This window comes from Azolla caroliniana, unplaced genomic scaffold (assembly GCF_043228905.1).
Source record: "Azolla caroliniana isolate FFs.n. ecotype wild unplaced genomic scaffold, voAzoCaro1.0.p SCAF_6, whole genome shotgun sequence".
Taxonomy (NCBI): Eukaryota; Viridiplantae; Streptophyta; class Polypodiopsida; order Salviniales; family Salviniaceae; genus Azolla; species Azolla caroliniana.
This window is the reverse complement of record NW_028230441.1, coordinates 13,678,834-13,696,623: the sequence shown is the minus strand read 5'-3', so window position 1 is coordinate 13,696,623 and position 17,790 is coordinate 13,678,834. Positions and strand designations below refer to the sequence as shown.

At 39.6% G+C, this 17,790-nt stretch overlaps 2 protein-coding genes and 1 non-coding gene across 3 annotated transcripts; all 3 read right to left on the bottom strand.

Moving 5' to 3' along the window:
* Positions 1–3,009: 3,009 nt before the first annotated feature.
* Positions 3,010–7,706, bottom strand: LOC147863165 (uncharacterized). Its single transcript, XM_087321740.1, has 3 exons — positions 6,857–7,706; positions 5,580–5,839; positions 3,010–3,478 (listed from the first exon to the last, which is right to left on the bottom strand). Exons 1-3 carry the CDS (start codon positions 7,689–7,691, stop codon positions 3,101–3,103), a joined length of 1,473 nt encoding a protein of 490 aa, XP_087177866.1. The 5' UTR covers positions 7,692–7,706; the 3' UTR covers positions 3,010–3,100.
* Positions 7,707–8,701: 995 nt separating this feature from the next.
* Positions 8,702–8,774, bottom strand: TRNAK-CUU (transfer RNA lysine (anticodon CUU)). Its single transcript has one exon. It is a non-coding gene; the product is annotated as a tRNA-Lys (tRNA).
* A 6,288-nt stretch (positions 8,775–15,062) lies between these two features.
* Positions 15,063–16,968, bottom strand: LOC147863163 (increased DNA methylation 1-like). Its single transcript, XM_087320678.1, has one exon. It carries the CDS (start codon positions 16,861–16,863, stop codon positions 15,109–15,111), a length of 1,755 nt encoding a protein of 584 aa, XP_087176804.1. The 5' UTR covers positions 16,864–16,968; the 3' UTR covers positions 15,063–15,108.
* Positions 16,969–17,790: the final 822 nt, after the last annotated feature.

Here is a 17,790-nt window from a genome sequence, read left to right as displayed (position 1 = left end):
CCAACATGTAAGAAATGAAGTTTTTCCGGAACATGGGGAGACAACAAATGTTGACATACCAACCTTTTCCTTGATGAAGCAGAAAACCAAAGAAGAACCAAACGGCCTCGGATGTCGGGTTTCAAAGCAACTCGACGTGGTGTAGAAACAATATTGAAAATAAGGGAACGTGAGCTACACCGCCTAGAAGTCATGGTTGGGGCACTCTATACACTGAGACCATGGTTCACACCCACACCAAAACCCTTTGACCCCCCACTTCTTTTTTAGAGGCTTGGGTGAAAATGAAATTAGGCTTAGTGCAAGGTCACTTCCTTTTATCGAGTATACCACATTTTGTACACTACTAGAACTCTTTTAGTTTAAGTTCTATTTTTACTTTATTTTATTTTAGTTCTGATGATTGGATAAATACCCATTTTGTTGTAAACCAATTGTCTCATGGGCCAATTTTGGCCTTAAGAAGACGTTAATATGTCTTTCTTTCTTTCTTACACACATACACACACACATAACACACATCTCTTCCGCTGCACAGAATCATATCTGGTTCTTTACAAAAAGGAATAATCATGCATCATATACATTATATTTAGCTAACTCCATGTTTGTCTATGTTCTACAAATTGGAAGGTAAAACTTGGATCATTCACACACCATCACATCCATGCATCCAACTTAAGAACCTCAATAGCCAATGAAACCCAAACAATTTTCTCAAGATCATCCACGATTGAATGTTATGACATAGATTGAGATGCATTAACACAAAAGTTAAAATCACCCATAAGTAATCATGGAGGGCCCATACAAGATAGACTCTAAAAAACTTGAGTCCTAGAATGTAATATTTTGAGTGGCTTTGTTAGGGGCATATCCCCATGAACCATACAACCTCACCAAAATTAGTGATTTCGTTAGGGGCATATTAAGAGTGATTATGGAAAAAAGTTTACCACAAGGAAAAACGTTCTATTTTTGTTCTATTCATTTCAAAAAAACTCTTGATATAGTACATTTGGGAGTGTAGATCTCTTGGAGCAACAAGATGAAATTTAAATAGAATGGTGGAAATCGGCATGTCATTAGAATATTGAGTTGATATTGCATGATTATATGAGCAAGTTCAACTAACCAACACGGGATTCTCATAATACTTTTTAATTAACTTAGGGGTTGCAAGGATACCTATGTTGCCTAGAGAAGTGTATGCACCGGTGTCCCGAATAGTGGATAATTAGGAATATTATATTAAGTAATGACGGATCCGAACAGATGTACCAATCCGAAGCTGCATCGGATTGTGTAGGCACCGATTTTTATCCTTGTCGGCTACCTATATAAGGAGTCCATATTGTATGTATCAAGTGCGAGTAATATAAATTTTTGGTGTCTATCCTGTGTACTTGCCTTCTGCACTCGTATGTTATAATCTTACGCGTATTAATTCGTAATAAGATATTGTGTATGCGTACCGGAACATAATCGGATACCTATAATCGTATGTATGTATAAACCCATCCCTCCAACCACAGCTTTGGGGAGTATTCCGGGAAGGGAATACTTGTGTTTGCGACTACGATTAGTTCAGGATCCACACAATTTTGGCAACCACGATTTCTACACGGAGCAGTGAACGATGGAGATGGATGTCGTCTAGACAAACAAAGGACCCAGTAGCCAAACGAGTGAGGAGACTAGCCAATAGACTGCGAAGATGGGAAGCGTATTAGCAAGCGGTTGAGGAGATTCAGTAGGATTGTTCCTTTCCAAGAACGCTTCGGAGGGTCGCGGAAGAAACAATTCGGATATAGAATCAACGTTGTTTTGATGATGAAAGCAGCCTAACAAACTTTGTCGATGCCGAAACCATATTGCAGTCTCAGCAACTGGGGTAGGGGATTCGGGCGCCTTTTCGGCATTCAAATCAGACTCAAACTCGAACAACGATATAAACGACGAGCGAAGCGTCAAGTTGAACTACCAATCTAGTTACAATACTCCAAAGGAAAATGTTGGGTTCAATTTAAGGCAAGAATACTTACTTGCCACATTCAAATTTATCTCATCACCAATATGAGTTTTAACTCTCGTAGAATCCTCACACTCCTTCACTTTTGATTACACAAGCAAGGTATTGATATTTCATCATGGCATCAAAATACGTCAAATACAAAGGTACATAAAGTTTGTGATGAACGCCTAGATGACGATGCATATCACTTGCTTTTTACATGCTCAACATATAGTGCAGTTCGTGAAAGTTATGATGACTTAATAAGAGGGGTGATAACTTCAATGTTATACTTAAGACACCAACTAGACGCTTGTGCTCATGTGTATGCCTTATTCACACATAGAGACCATAGTACGTAAAATTCGTGTGGATCTAGCATAACATTCATTTTCCTACGTTTGAAAACGAATGCCAATGTTATTCAAACATTCTTGTGTTTTTTTTGTGTTTTTTTTTTGTTTTTTTTCCCCTTTTTTTAAGGTTTTTTTTGTTTTTTTCCTTTTTTTAGGTTTATTTACCTCATAATAAACAGTTAATTCAAAGTATGGTATTTATCATTCTTTGAGGTTGTTTACCATATACTCGAATGATTGAACCGTTCACGAATGCAAATGTACGTATGGTTCATACTACGATAGACACATTATGCTTCATACACCACTTAGAATGTTGTACTCTTGTGTGTCTTACACAGAGACATTGTGCTTCGAAGTACAAATATCCCTTCTTAGGAAGGGGACACATCAAGGAAGCTTGTGTACTGAAGCCCAAAAAATGTAACTGCAAGGGTACAAGGGTATACCATATGTTGTAGACATGCTTAAGAATGAAGAATAATCAAGCCATCTGAATTTTATACAAGAATTTTTTAAATTGACATCAAGCACCAAATGCAAAATATACTACCATAAGAATGATATGGACACTATCTCAGGTATTGGGATATTTTTTGGTCGTATAATACGAATCGTGTCATACACGTGGTTAACAGAAACACAAGAAAGATGATGCATCCCACTGTGAAACATGGAAACAACTGAACAATATGCAAGCATTTTGGTCAAGAATAATAAGAAAAAACTCCTAAATCTGACACTTCAACTTCAATTTCCAAGAATGTGTTTCTTCATCACCAACAGCATTGGGAATGTCATGTTTGTAGGCTATCACAACATCTGCTCCAAATGTTGGCCTTTTGTCAATAACTACATGAAGCAGCAATACTAGTTCACCATTCTCGGGATTGTATGGATCTTCACCACCAGCATCCATTGTTTTCATATCAACAAGTGCTTTCTTATTGCTGCGGCCAGATTTTGCTGCTTCAAAATCGAAGTTCGCAGTTAAACTGAGAAGTCTGGTAAGATCCATCCCTTTCATAGACAAGAAAAGTTTTTCTCGGTGTATCAAATCCACATGATCCCCTTCAGCTGCTACTTGATTTTCCACGGCCTTATCAGACTGCAAGTTCAACATGCATATAAATTGAAACAAGAGAAAAATGAGAACATGATTGGAAGCAGCAAATTTCCATCATATAGAATTAAATACCTTAACAGGACTAAAATGTTCCTGAAAACAAATGACATTGCCTCAACAAGGTTTTTAATTACAGATTCCAGAAGTTTCATAAATGGAAATAGAAAAACACAAAAAAAAAATCCAAGAAAGATCAGATCGTGCTAACCCTCATAGGTCTAGTTAAGTACATCGATGTCATATATAGACTGTATTGGCAAGAGTGGGAGCCTGCCCATAAATGGAAATAGAAAAACACAAAAAAAAAAATCCAAGAAAGATCAGATCGTGCTAACCCTCATAGGTCTAGTTAAGTACATCGATGTCATATATAGACTGTATTGGCAAGAGTGGGAGCCTGCCCTAGCTACAACATTTGCAGCTAGAATTTAGAGCTTCAATCAAGGTTGACAAAAACTTCATCAGGAGGATGGAGAATAATGGCAAGAATCGGTTCAGTGTGGAATGAAAATGAGTTGTAACTAGTGGTGAACATGTTGCAAACAAAACGTGAATGTGACAGCAATGGTGAGAGCTGAAGTGGTAGCGTTGTGATCCCTCAGAGTTTCAGAGAGTAACTTTTTAGTAGAACAAGTACACATCATAGTCAAATATGTTACAGGTCCAAAATATATTGGAAGAAAGAGAAAACTATGCTAAATTAGCATAAATTGGTAAATCTCAAACACCAAAGAACGACATATATATAAAATGAATCCTTTGCATAAATAGGAGGTTAGCTTTTATGTTTACATCAAGGTACCCACACGTGATTATATCTTACTAGAAATATCATAACACTGAGTCTTTCTTAAACCTAGAGTAACACCAACCAACGATTGAATGCTCCAACAAAGACAAAAATATTATGTAGGAAGAGATTTTTGTATATAAGATGACAAATCGCCAAGCTTGATAAAAACCACAATCATCAAAATGGAAGGTCAATTCCCCTATTTAGACAAGCAATCGACAGATGATTTCTGCAGGAAAAATTATGAGCAGTTGCACTCTAGATACTTACATTATGAAAGGCAAGATGCACTCGAAAGCAACGGAGTAAATCACTTGTAACCTATTTCATACGAACAGTGAGACTAAAGGTACTACTAACCTTTAACCTTAAGTCTGCTAAAGTCCAGGTTTTTTAATAAAAATACTGATTATGATCGCAAAAGCAAGTACATTGTAATCAAATACATGAGAACAACTTTGGTGTGTCTTCATGAAGCTGCTCACGCAAATGGGTAATCCACCTTGCCCATATACTATTATTTCATACTAGTAATTCACCCCCAAGACCAATCAATATTGCTTAGGGCACATGTCACACCAATTGTGCACTACAGGAGCTTGAAATTAAAAGCATATACTATGTCTCTCTCAAGAAACCTGACATAAAACTGACCACAAAATTTTAACCTTAATCTTTAAAAAATTAACATTGACCTGATAAGAGGAATAGAGAATTCCAAGATATGGTCATGGACAACAAACACAGTAGAAATATTGAAAAACAAACTTTTCAAGCAAAATAATATGGGCGCGTCTACTGCACATGTTACATTGAAACGAGAAAACCTTTGAAATGCTTGAAGAAATCTACCATGGACGTTTATGCTTTTTCATTGTCATATTTTATGACCTCTGTTCATCACTTTAGGTACTAAACTTTCTTAAATGGATTTCTGGATGGACACCTAGACTTATGGTATTATATATGATGACTGATAATGTAACTGAAGAGAATTGGGAAGCTTTAACTGTTGCATAGGAAGTCATATAGAATCCATCACCTAAAATATTATATTCCATTAACAAATTGGTGAAATCGCTAACATAATGCGTTAAATAATAATAACTTTGATGCAATCTCTAGCATAATATGTAAAAATATTAAGAATTTGGTAAAAGCACTATCATACTGTATTGAACATTCAAGAAGCTTGGAATGCATCACTAACATAATGAGCAATCAAGGATTTTGTGAAATCACCTATAATAATCAATCATATAATGAAGAATTGGGTGAAAAATGACAAACCTTAGAACTGATGCGGACAATTGCAGTATCTTGATAATCTGTATTAGCTTCTGAGTCGTCCAAGATATCATTCACTGATTCGGTAACATCCGGAATACCTCTGGAATGGTGTATTTCTGTCTTAGCAGTAGCTATAATTTCATCATGTTCCTCCTCAAAAATGGGGAGAGAATCATCAGCTTCCACAACAGCAGCAACTTCATGTTTGTCATCTTCATCAAACACAAGCAAGGAATCATCGCGCTGCATGGTATTATAGCCTGCAAAGAAGTATTTGCCAAATCAGTTACCACATGGCACACCCTCATCATAATCATGAAACATAAGAATGTGTATACTATATAACTGCCGTGCATTTACTGCAAAGTACTATAAGAATGGCATATATCATAAAAATATTGTATGTTTAGTGTATAGTTTTTATAAGACTGTAACATAATCATGAAACATAAGAATGTGTATACTATATAACTGCCGTGCATTTACTGCAAAGTACTATAAGAATGGCATATATCATAAAAATATTGTAAGTTTAGTGCATAGTTTTATAAGACTGTAACATAGCATGACAGCATTACCTATTTACTATATAGTGCATAGAGAAAGTTGCATATCATAAAAATACTGTGTATTTACTACATATTTACTGTACAGTGCGTAGAGAAAGTTGCATTTCATAAAAATACTGTGTATTTACGGTATAATACGTAAGCATGTTAAATATTTCCTGTACAGTGCGTTGAGAAAGTTGCATATCATAAAAATACTGTATATTTGCGGGATATACATAAGAATAATTATATATCTACTGTATAGTAGCATATTGATGTTGCATCTACTCATATAAATGTTGTATATTTACTGTACCGTATTGTAAGAATATTGAATATTTATCATGTATATAATCTTGTAGAATGTTTTATATGATAGAAAAAGGTGTAATTACTACAAAGCAGTATAAGACTGCTGTTCATGATAAAAATGTTGGGCGTTAACACTATCGTATATTAGACTGTTATGAAGATGTATTCTATAGTATTATAAGAATGTTTTAATCCTAACCATATAGTATAATAAGAATTTCGTATGTTTATTGTACGGTATTATAAGAATGTTGTATGTTTAATGCAAAATATTATAAGAATGTTTTATAAATGTTGTAAAGCTCTGCTATATATCTGTTCATGCTGATAGTTCAGCATCAAAATTGTCAGTATATTTTTGTTACATAGCTGTTCATGCTTTCTTATCCTAACTAATAATCGAAGAAAACTCACCGGTACCAAGAATGGAAGCTGCATCTTGCTCATTGTAGCCAATAATTTGCATAAAGGCATCATTTTCACCGTCACTACCAGATATCTCTTCATCGTCAAAGATCAGTTGGGCATTAGCATCATCAGAGATCAGTTCATTAACATCGATCTCTTTGGTAATGTCAATTACATGATTCTTCATGTCGGCAACATTTGACAAATGATCCCTGGATTTTCCTTCATGATCATCATTATCATCTTCCTCATTGAGAAGAGGAGCCTTTGAAGGATTAAGAAGGAATTCCCTAGGCAAGTAAGCAGCAGAAAACTCCAAAGTAATGAATTCAGGAACCCTGCGAGAAGATCTCGGAGGTTTGGAAGTGAAGCCAGAACCTGAGCCACGAGGAATAGTCTGAATTTCTTGAACGACAAAGACACAGCCACGGCCATGGAGTCTCAGACCTTTCTCTGCAAGATCTCTGATACGAGAAGATTTGGCTGTATCACAACAACATTGTTCGAATATTTCATCCCAGATGACCATGAGGTGCTCATAGCTCCAGTCTCTGGACGAAGAAGAGCCCTGTTTTCCTTTCTTCTTGGTCACTTTCGAGGCGAAAGCCTGTACATTCAAAGGCGTCGACGATGAGGAGGAGAATGTGAGCATGTGGGCTGGCCATGGTGGCGCGAAGAAGAATGACGACATGTTTTGGATTCTTCTTCTTCTTCTTCTTCCAAGAAGAAGACGAGGAAGATGAGGAGGAGGAGGAGGAGGAGGGAGAATGGTAGAGGTAGAGGCTATGGCGGACGAAGCTTCCAGACCTTGTAATAATGATGACATGCCAGCAGCAGCCATGGATGGATGGATGGATGGATGGTGATGATGATGGGAACTTGGAAATGAAAGGAAGACGAAGAAGAGGAAGAGGAGGATGGAGGCAACAGATTCATGTGTTCTGGATATATGTACATTATACATGTAACATATGTAAATTGTAATGTATGTATGTATGTACATATTGTAAATTTGTATGTATGTCGCCGATGATACATATTGTTGTATCAGTAGTATTATGTATGCGTTGTAACTCCATAACACGGCATTGCTATCCTCCTCCCTCCATGCTAAGCTAATGTACTACAAATAATGCGAATACCAAACCACGAACAAAAGAAGAACTAAGGCACAACGGGTGTGAAATTTGAATGATGGTGTTTGTGGAGGGAGGGGAGGGGGAGGTATGTATATATATATGTATGTATGTATGTATGTATGTATCCGTTTCTTCGTTTTGTTGGACATGAAATGCAAGCATAACTGGCAAAACCCCCAAACTTTCAAAGCACAAATGTTGGTTGTCAGAAAAACATTAGTGGGTGGACACATATCGAAAGAGATGCCACTAAGGAAGGATCCATCCCATCTCAACCATCATCCCTAATTATTCTTTGTGAGGCATCACACATATCATAGGCCACTTTAATGGACAAAAACAACACACCATCATCTCCATTTATTCTTTGTGAGGGAGGTATCTATCACACACACACGTGACACAATATATACATATCATAGGCCACTTTGAAAGAACGGTGAGTGGACGAAAGTGCCACCCACACCTCCCAGGTATTCTACTACTACTACGACGACAACAATGACTACCTACCTACCCTACCATGCCCCTAGTTCGATAATGTCAAGAGTTCTCACATATGGATACTGTCGCTCTTTCTTTCTTTGTGGTTACCCAATTCCTATGTCCATCTTCGCGAACGGCGGTGTAACTAGTGTAGCTAAAATAAAGTCCATGGCATAAGAACTAAAATTGCTTAAAAGAAGCAACTTCACTAGTAAAATAATATTCCCGCCGGCCATGGGGCTCGAACCCATGACCACAAGGTTAAGAGCCTTGCGCTCTACCAACTGAGCTAGGCCGGCCAAGTTCACCCCATGAAAATCCTATATAGTCTAGTACCTTTCTTGCACCATTTCTAGATCGTTCCTTATTTACATTTACCTCATCTCATCCATCCATCGCATAACTCCTTGTTTGCTCAATTCATCTACCTCATCCCTTGCAAACCCTATGTTCCATCCTTTCCTCTCGCTTTATGGAAGGGTTCCTAAAATAGCCTAGACAATGGTTCAATTCTTGGGTTTATCGACATATCTCATTGCCATGGTTTGAATCCCTTCCCCACCCCACCATCCTCTGTTTCTCTCTCTCTCTCTCTCTCTCTCTCTCTCTCTCTCTCTCTCTCTCTCTCTCTCTCTCTCTCTCTCTCTCTCTGTCTCTGTAATGGCTCTTTCTGCCATTGCTGTCGCCGTTTATTGTCGTCACCGTCGCCGTCGTCTACAGCTGTTGTCTGCTGCCGACTGTTGCTGTCGTCGTCTGACGACTACCGCTATCTGCTGCTGTCACCGTCTGCTACCGTCTGCAGCCGTCTTCTGTCGTCTACAGCTGTCGTTTGCCGTCGTTTGACGACTGCCGCCATCACCGTCACCGTCGCGGGGTGTTTCTTCTCCGTTTTCTCTTGACGTTGTGAAGTGCCATTTTCTTGACGAGTTCGTGGGTGGGTTCTTTTGGTGTGCTCGTCGCGTGCTACAAAATGCCGATGTGATTGCGACATACACACAAACTCGGGTAAGTCTCGGACCCATCTATTTTACCTTTTTTTCTTATTGACACCACAATGACGTCTAAACGAACTAAGGAACATAAGGATATACAAGATGAGGCTATAAGTAAGGAGGACTTTTTAGATATGTTTAATCGTTTAACAAAAATAGAGATGGATATGAAAAAATGGGTGAAAGACGTCGAAACCCATAAGAAAAAAGATAGAGAGGAAAAAGACGCCCTCAAAGCCGAAATAGAACAACTTAAAGTGGAAAACACCGACCTTAAAAAACAACTTAAGGACATTGAGGTATCTCGAGAAGACGGTGAAATATCCTCTATAGAGGATATAAAGGACGAAATTAAAAAAGTTAATTTAGAGGAAGTTAATAATAACATAGAGCTAGCTAAAACAGGTTGGGTAGATGTGGTTAAAAGAAAAATTAAAAAAGAAATAAAAGATGAAAATATTGTTAATACCACCCTTGAAGAAGAGAAAATGCGTCAGGCCCGACGCTTAAATGTACGTGTCACTGGGCTCAAGGAAGGTGCATCCCCAAATGAGGATGCACAAACACTTGGGAAAATGTTAGGGTACACAGAGGCCCTACCTATCACCAAAGCATGGAGGGCCGGGTGTGACACAACTAGGAAGAGAGCTTTAGTCCTTCAATTTAAAGACTTAGACTCTAGAATCACTTTCTTTAAGAAGAGACCAATCCTTCGAGGAATGGGTGGGGACCCCATCTATCTCGATGAAGACCTCACTAAGATGCAAATTGAGCATCGCAAGAGTTGTACGCCACGAGTTATGCAAGCTCGTAAAGAAGGCCATCGCGCCTTTTACCGAGACGGGCGAGTGATCATAAATGATCGCACTACTAATTGACGACGTGTGGCCCATGTGACAGAAAATGCACTTAGGATGACCTTATGGAATTGTAACGACGCACTCTGGGCACACCCCAGCCGCCTAGAGGAGATACTAAAGGTATCTGATATACTTTTATTGGTAGAAACACATCAGAGCCCAAATAGAGGACTCCCACGGGTCGAAGGATTCCGTTGGGAGTCCGCTTTTAGACAAACCTCACGTCGACACACTACTAGACGATCTGGTGGTGTTGTGATACTGTTTCGTAGAGAGCTAATAGGATAGAAATAATGAAGATAGACCCAGAAGCTCGTTTTATGTGGATGAAAGTCTCCACAAGCAAAGGCCAGGCAGTATTTTTCGTCATTTGTTACTTTCCCCCAAAAGGATCCTGTTATAATATTGGTGGCTTGGCGAGATTAGTCGATGAAGGAATGCCACATGGGCCTTCTCCATACGAACCCCTATCGGATGACATAATCCGATATTCTTCCCAAGGAGAAGTATTTCTTGTAGGAGACTTCAATGCGAGAACCCAATCCCGACAATGCACAGTATTTCAGATGAATAGAAACCTAGAAATGGTAAATGTCGATCCTTTAGACATAGGCACCACACGTAGATCAAAGGATCAAGGTGCGGACGCCACGAGCTTTGGCCATCATCTGCTCGAACTTGGCAGTCGGCACCGGATGGTCATATATAATGGTTTAGCTAAGTGGTCGGGCTCGGAAGAGCTCACATGTTTCCCACATGGAGGAGGGGAAAGCACAATTGATTATCTAATAGGACGCCCTGAAGCTACCCACATGATTAACTCCTTCCGAGTGGCCCCATGCCCTATTGGCGCAGACCATAGTTTCTTATACTTCGAGCTAAAATGTGATAACTCTAAGGTCACCAAGTCTAGTCAACCATGTCATCACACCACAATACATTTCACACATGAGCTCTCTGACATATACTCTCAACATGTTCAGGCCCATCTCCCCTCCCTTGATCCCTCCCTACCGTTAGAAAGCCTTAGTACGAAACTCACACACATCCTTCACTCTGCAGCTAGCAGTTTCCCATATACAAAACACTCAAATCAAGGTAGATCAGGATCAATGCCACAAAATAAATGGTATGATGAGGATTGTAGGGACTTACATAGACAACTTACAGTATCGCAACTCAATGGTAGTATTACCTCCATACAAGCTCGCAAAGAAATGCACAAGATGACACGTCGTAAGAGACGAGTGTGGGAGGCATCCCAATATTGGGAACTCTACCATATGCTCATGAGTAGCGATTGCGCCACGGCATGGAAGAGACTACGGGAGCCAAGACCACAAACACCCATCGAAGATCCCGAAACTTGGCACATATATAGAGAGAGACTTTACCAAATCCCAAACCAACCACCCATTCCAATGCCTTCCACACCCCGGCCTACCACGGGGACACTTTTCACGACCTCTAGGGTCGTGAAGGTCATAAAGAAATTACAACATAGGAAGTCCATGGACCACACAGGATTGCGAGCAGAACACATTATATATGCGAGAGAATGCCTAGCTCCCTTGCTAACTCTAATCTTCAATCGTGCCCTTGCGGAGGGTTTTCCACCACAGTGGACTATGAATACAGTGGCCCCCATATATAAAGGGGGGGACCCCATGGACCCAAATACATATAGGACCATTATGATAGGCCATACCCTTGCTAAGTTATATGGTGCAATAATGGAAGCAGAGCTTAGCGACTATATGGAGACCCTAAACCTTCGTGCACCTGAACAAGCTGGCTTTAGACGAGCCTTCTCCACTATTGATCATATCTTCACACTTAGATGCCTAATTGACCAAACTAAGGCTCGCAAGAAGAAATTGTATTGTTGTTTTGTGGACTTCCGCAAAGCCTTTGATACAGTCCCTAGAGAGCGGTTGTTTGATAGACTTAAAAGCTTGAGGATACCAGATGATATGGTATGGGCCATCTACGCACTATATGAACAAGTGTTCGGGTGTGTCTGATGCCCAGGTGGCCTATCTAATCATTTCACTAGCACTATTGGTGTAAAACAAGGTTGCCCCCTATCACCGACGCTTTTTGGGATCTACATTGATGAGATCACAGATTTTATTGCTCGTGAGGGAGGCACCGAAGTGGTCCTTGGGGATACGCAGGTTCGTATCTTGCTCTATGCAGATGACATAGTTTTGCTCTCTGAATCCGAACATGACCTACAAAGGCACCTTAATGCCTTAGATGACTTTTGTGTACAACGAGGATTGGTAGTGAATCTAGGGAAAACGAAAGTCCTTATCTTCCACACATCGGCCCAAGTTAGAGCTAAGTGTCACCTAACTATCTCCTATAGCCCAGTCGAGGTGGTTGGATCATACGTCTATCTCAGAGTCACTTTTAGTGCCCGCTCAGGTAAATTTTCGATGACATAGGCAGCGAAGGATAGACTCACGAGAGGACATGCATCCCTCTCACTCCTAGAGAGACAATGCCACCAAGCACACTTTCAAGAGCCACGAACTAAAGGGTGGCTCTTTGACTCATTAGTGACCCCCTCCCTCATGTATGCATCAACGGTTTGGGCTCCAAGATTACCATCTTTCATGTGGACGCAATTAGAGAGACCATTGGTGATGATGCTATCACGCCAACTCCGAAGCAAATCGACTGTACCACATGACATTATTAGGGCTGAGTTCACGTTACCCCCAATGTTAGTAGAGGCACTTTTTCAACTTGTAGTCTTCATTCACAGGATACATAGCCAACCACATGATAGAATATCTCATCAAGCCTTTAAGGCCTCTCGATCATTGTATGAGTCCGACTATACTAGCTCATGGTATGGCATGATGGTGAGTTGGCTTCTTGCGAATGGTCTAGACATTAATAACCTACCTCCCCTTAGGTACAACCACACAAGTGATAACACTTTAATCTCTCATGAGGACCGCAATAAAGTAATACGCCAGGAAATATGGCAAATTTACACTCGGTGTAAATGGATCACCCCACTAGAGCCACTCCCATCTAAAATGTTGTACTATAAGAAACACTTCATGCACTTCTCTGAGTTAGGTTTTATCACGTGGCCAAAATATCTAGATGTATTCTTACCACATGCACTAAGGTTTGCCATTGGACAACTTAGAATATCATCTCACCAACTTGAGATTGAGAATGGTCGTACTAGTGGAGTCCCTAGGGAGGAAAGGATATGTAGGTTATGTCACATAGAGATAGAGGATGAGTACCACTTTACATGCAAGTGTCCAACCTATGCCGAGATAAGGGCAAAATACCAAGACATACTTGGTTCGTCTCCCACCCTCCCCAAACTATTAGATACTCTAGATATAAAGAAATTAGGCAAATACATTCTAGAGCTAAAACAACACAGAGAGAATAAGTTACAAAATGTTGACAATAATGTTGTTAATGATCACGAACATGTAACAAATGAAGTTTTTTAGGAACAGGGGGAGACAACGAATGTCGACACACTTGCACCACTCGGCCTTTCCATTGATGAGACAGAAAACCAGAGAAGAGCCAGACGTCCTCGGGTGCCGGGTTTCAAAGCAACTCGACATGATGTGGAAGCAATATTGAAAATAAGGGAACGTGAGCTACACCGCCTAGAAGCCATGGCTAGGGCACTCTCTACATTGGAACCACGGGTCACACCCACATCAAGACCCTTTGACCCCCCACTTCTTTTCGAGAGGCTTGGGTGGAAATAAAATTAGGCTTAGTGTATAGTCACTTTCGAGTATACTACGTATTGTACACTACTAAACTCTTTTAGTTTAAGTTCTATTTTTTACTTAATTTTATTTTAGTTATGATGACTGGATAAATACTCTTTTGTTGTAAACCAATTGTCTCATGGGCCAAATTTGGCCTTAGAAGATGTTAATATTTCTTTCTTTCTTTCTTTCTTTCTCATTTTCTTGTCTCACATAATAATTACTATATCTAATGCTTCAATTCTTGATTGACCACGTTATCTTTTTGTAGTGGTTGCGGGAGAGTGGAATCTAATCTAATGCAACAACTCATTTTGGAAAAGAAAACGGCCGCTGACTTCATTGGACTCACAAGTTCCTTTACTACAAGTTGACTACCTAAAAAAACCAAAGGACGTGAGGTTCATTGTATCTCATAACATAAAACATGTTTATCAAGCAAATACCTTTGCATAAGGTTTGTTGCTACTCATGAACATCAGATTATGTTAGAGAACTATACATGACATTATGAATCAGAACAAAATCCTCTGTACGAGTTCGTGACCAAATAAGATATTCTGATGATGTGGGAGAGCTATCATTAATAGCTACATAATTTGACTTGCATTACTCTGCTAACAGGTGATGTGTGTAAAAAACTTCGTGGAGTACAAAGGAATCAGCACCAATCTACTTTGTAAACAAATAGCAAAATAGACCAGCTTCATTTGGTTGCAAGTTCAGCAAAATTTCCTTTTAGAATAGAAATCAGCCAATATATCATCTCATGAAATTATGAGGAAATAGCACACAATTAAATGATCTTTGCAGATACATCACAAATCTTTTGACCATATATTTTTCCCTCCATGAATACTTTGGACAAAATCCCCTTTAATAAATATTTTCCACAAAATCGTTTTCCTATTATATACTGAAGGGCAAGTTCAAAATATCAATCAGTGTTTAACCAATGTGGGGTAAAGTGCAGCAATAAAAAGCTCCAAATTACTTCTGGAAGAGTTTGATGAATCAATGGCAACTAATAGGTTGAGGTGGCAATAACTTGACCTTAACCCGAATCAAACCTCGACGGGGTAATGCTGTTCTGGATTCATTATCTTCTACATCTTGTTGAATAACACCAAATTCAAACAAGTCTTTGTGGAGAAAACTTGTCCCCGCAAAAGACATCAAGATCAAGTCTGAAACCTCTTTTCGTTCTTCGAAGCTCATTGCTTTAAATCCAAACCGACCAGTCCATGAGTCTATCAACTCTGGGATTGATGGTAATATTAATCTATAAACTCCCACTTTTTGAAGCATTCCTTCCATTGCTCTCATCAATACCTTACACATCCCTAGTTTGCGGAACATACCTTTTGTAGCAATGAAAGGCATCTCAGCTAATCGATTTCCATGTATTCTTATTGTTGCCACGGAGACAGCCTCTTCTCCTTTCATCAACAGGAACATATAGAACCCTCGACAATCCAACCTTCGAATGTTAGCTTTCTTGTTGAAAGTGGTTTGAGAAAGGAAATCGAGTTTAGTAACATAGTCAAGGATGGGGTCGAAGCATTCTCGAAATATTTTCAGCCCCTCAGAAAGCTTCTTTTCAAGGTTCACGGCCGAGGGTCCATTATCCTCTTCAAAGGACCTCAGAAGCACCCATGAAAGGTCTCCATTGTCAAGGTGGAAGACTTGGCCAACTATATTCCGCAGACTCTTGAACACGTGCCTACAATGCTTGCTACAAAACCATGGGTTTTCTGATTCTTGATAAGAATCCACATCAACACACTTGCGATGGTAAGTCTCATTGCAATGCGAGCAACAAAGCACGTTAGATGGATGTCCCTGACGGTTCTCAAGGTCTTCTCCAGAGCTATTTAGGTTCTCTTCATGGTTAACAAGGTCCTCTCCAACATGGCTATTAGGATCCCCATCATGGCTGACATGATCATCTCTAATCTGGGTATCACGGCCCACTTTTTTGCTCTCAATGTTCTCTTCATGGCCATGGTTATCAAGGCCCTCTCCACATGCCCTACACCTACAACAAGAACATTGCCAAGTGCCCTCGGGAAAATCATCGAGATAAAGACATTTGGCATGGAAAGCCGAAGAACAAGTGTCACATAGTATAAGCTCGCCAACATCGCCACACATCAAGCAAACATTGTCGCCATCAACCGATTGATCTGAAACAAATCCAGAAGAGGGGCCTTCATCTCTAACTTGTCCATATGAAGCCTCACTTAGTTTTCTATATGAGTTACCCTCGCTTGTGCAATCATACAAACTCTCCCTTATTTTCCCATAAGGACCGTCACTTATTATTCTAACCGAGCTCGAGCTCGAGCTCGACAGAGGACCTTCAATCGATTGTTGACATTGCGTGATTGATCGTCCATCCCTCAGAAACATGTTGGCACTGGGACGGTGCAAACTACTACCTGCATGCACTTCGAACTTTGACAGAAGGAATAGTTGGTTGCAACAGGCACACAAAACACCATCACGCGTGAACCACCCCTCCTTCATCACTGCTTTGTCTTTCTTTCTCAAATAAAACACAGGTTCGTGTTCCAATATCGTACCGGAATCAATAAGCCTTACAAACAGCGAGTTTTTGCTGTCTTGGGCAGTAGGTTTCGTTTTATTCGCTTTTTCTTTCTTGGGTGATTTCTTCTCCTTCTTCTTCTTCTTGGAGATTTTATTCATGGCATCTTCACTGCTACACTTCCTTTTCTTAGGGTTTAGGGTTGAGGCTGCCATCGCCATGGATATAAGATGATAGTCAGGAGAAAGGAGATTTGGTGACAGAGCGAGGAACGTAAAGGACTGGCTATTCTTCTTGCTTTCTCAACTCTCAGACTGCTTGCTTTTGGTTTTTGATTATTTTGTTGGCGATGGCGTTGGCGTTGGCGTTGGCGTTGGCGTTGGCGATGGCGTTGTTTCTTTAAGAGAAAGGCGGGGGGGGGGGGCGGTAGAAGAAGAGAATACCAACAATAATAATAAACTCATGAATAATGAATATAAAGAGTTCCCAAATTAAAGCATATATGTACAATGTACACATACATACATATGTATGTATGTACATATGTATGCATGTATGTATACATACGTAGACACATATGAATTAGTGATGATGATGATTGTCTAACAAACAAGTAGATCAGCAGACAACAAGATCGTTACACACACAAACAAACAAACAAAGATATATAAACGTCTTCTCAAGACCAAAATTTGCCCATGAGAAAGAAAGATATATTAACGTCTTCTAAGGCCAAAATTGGCCCATGAGACAAATGGTTTACAACAAAAATGGGATATTTACCCATTCATCGAAAGTATAAAATAAAAATAAAAATAAAAATAAAAATAAAAATAAAAATAAGATAAAAATAGAGTTTTAAGATAAATAGTTCTAGTAAAATAACAAACATGTTCTATATAAAAAACATGTTCTACAATAAAAATGATGTTATACTAGGCCTAATTTCATTTCCATCCAAGTCTCTCGAAGAGAAGCGGGAGGTCAAAGAAAGGGTTTCGATGTGGTGTGCCCCGTGGTCCCAATGTTAAAGGTACCCCAACCATAGCTTCTAGTCGACGTAGCTCACGTTCCCTTATCTTCTTAATCTTTTCTACTCCGTGTCGACTTGTTTTGAAGCCCAACATCCAAGGGTGTTTGGTTGTTCT

What these genes read in the sequence shown, in the direction of transcription:
- LOC147863165 (XM_087321740.1), bottom strand. Translation starts at nt 7,691, where the DNA reads ATGGCTGCTGCTGGCATGTCATCATTATTACAAGGTCTGGAAGCTTCG. An exon ending in AGCTTCCATTCTTGGTACCG is followed by an intron (nt 5,840 to 6,856) that starts GTGAGTTTTCTT and finishes ACTTCTTTGCAG; the next exon opens with GCTATAATACCATGCAGCGC. An exon ending in TTGTCCGCATCAGTTCTAAG is followed by an intron (nt 3,479 to 5,579) that starts GTTTGTCATTTT and finishes TTGAACTTGCAG; the next exon opens with TCTGATAAGGCCGTGGAAAA.
- LOC147863163 (XM_087320678.1), bottom strand. Translation starts at nt 16,863, where the DNA reads ATGGCGATGGCAGCCTCAACCCTAAACCCTAAGAAAAGGAAGTGTAGC.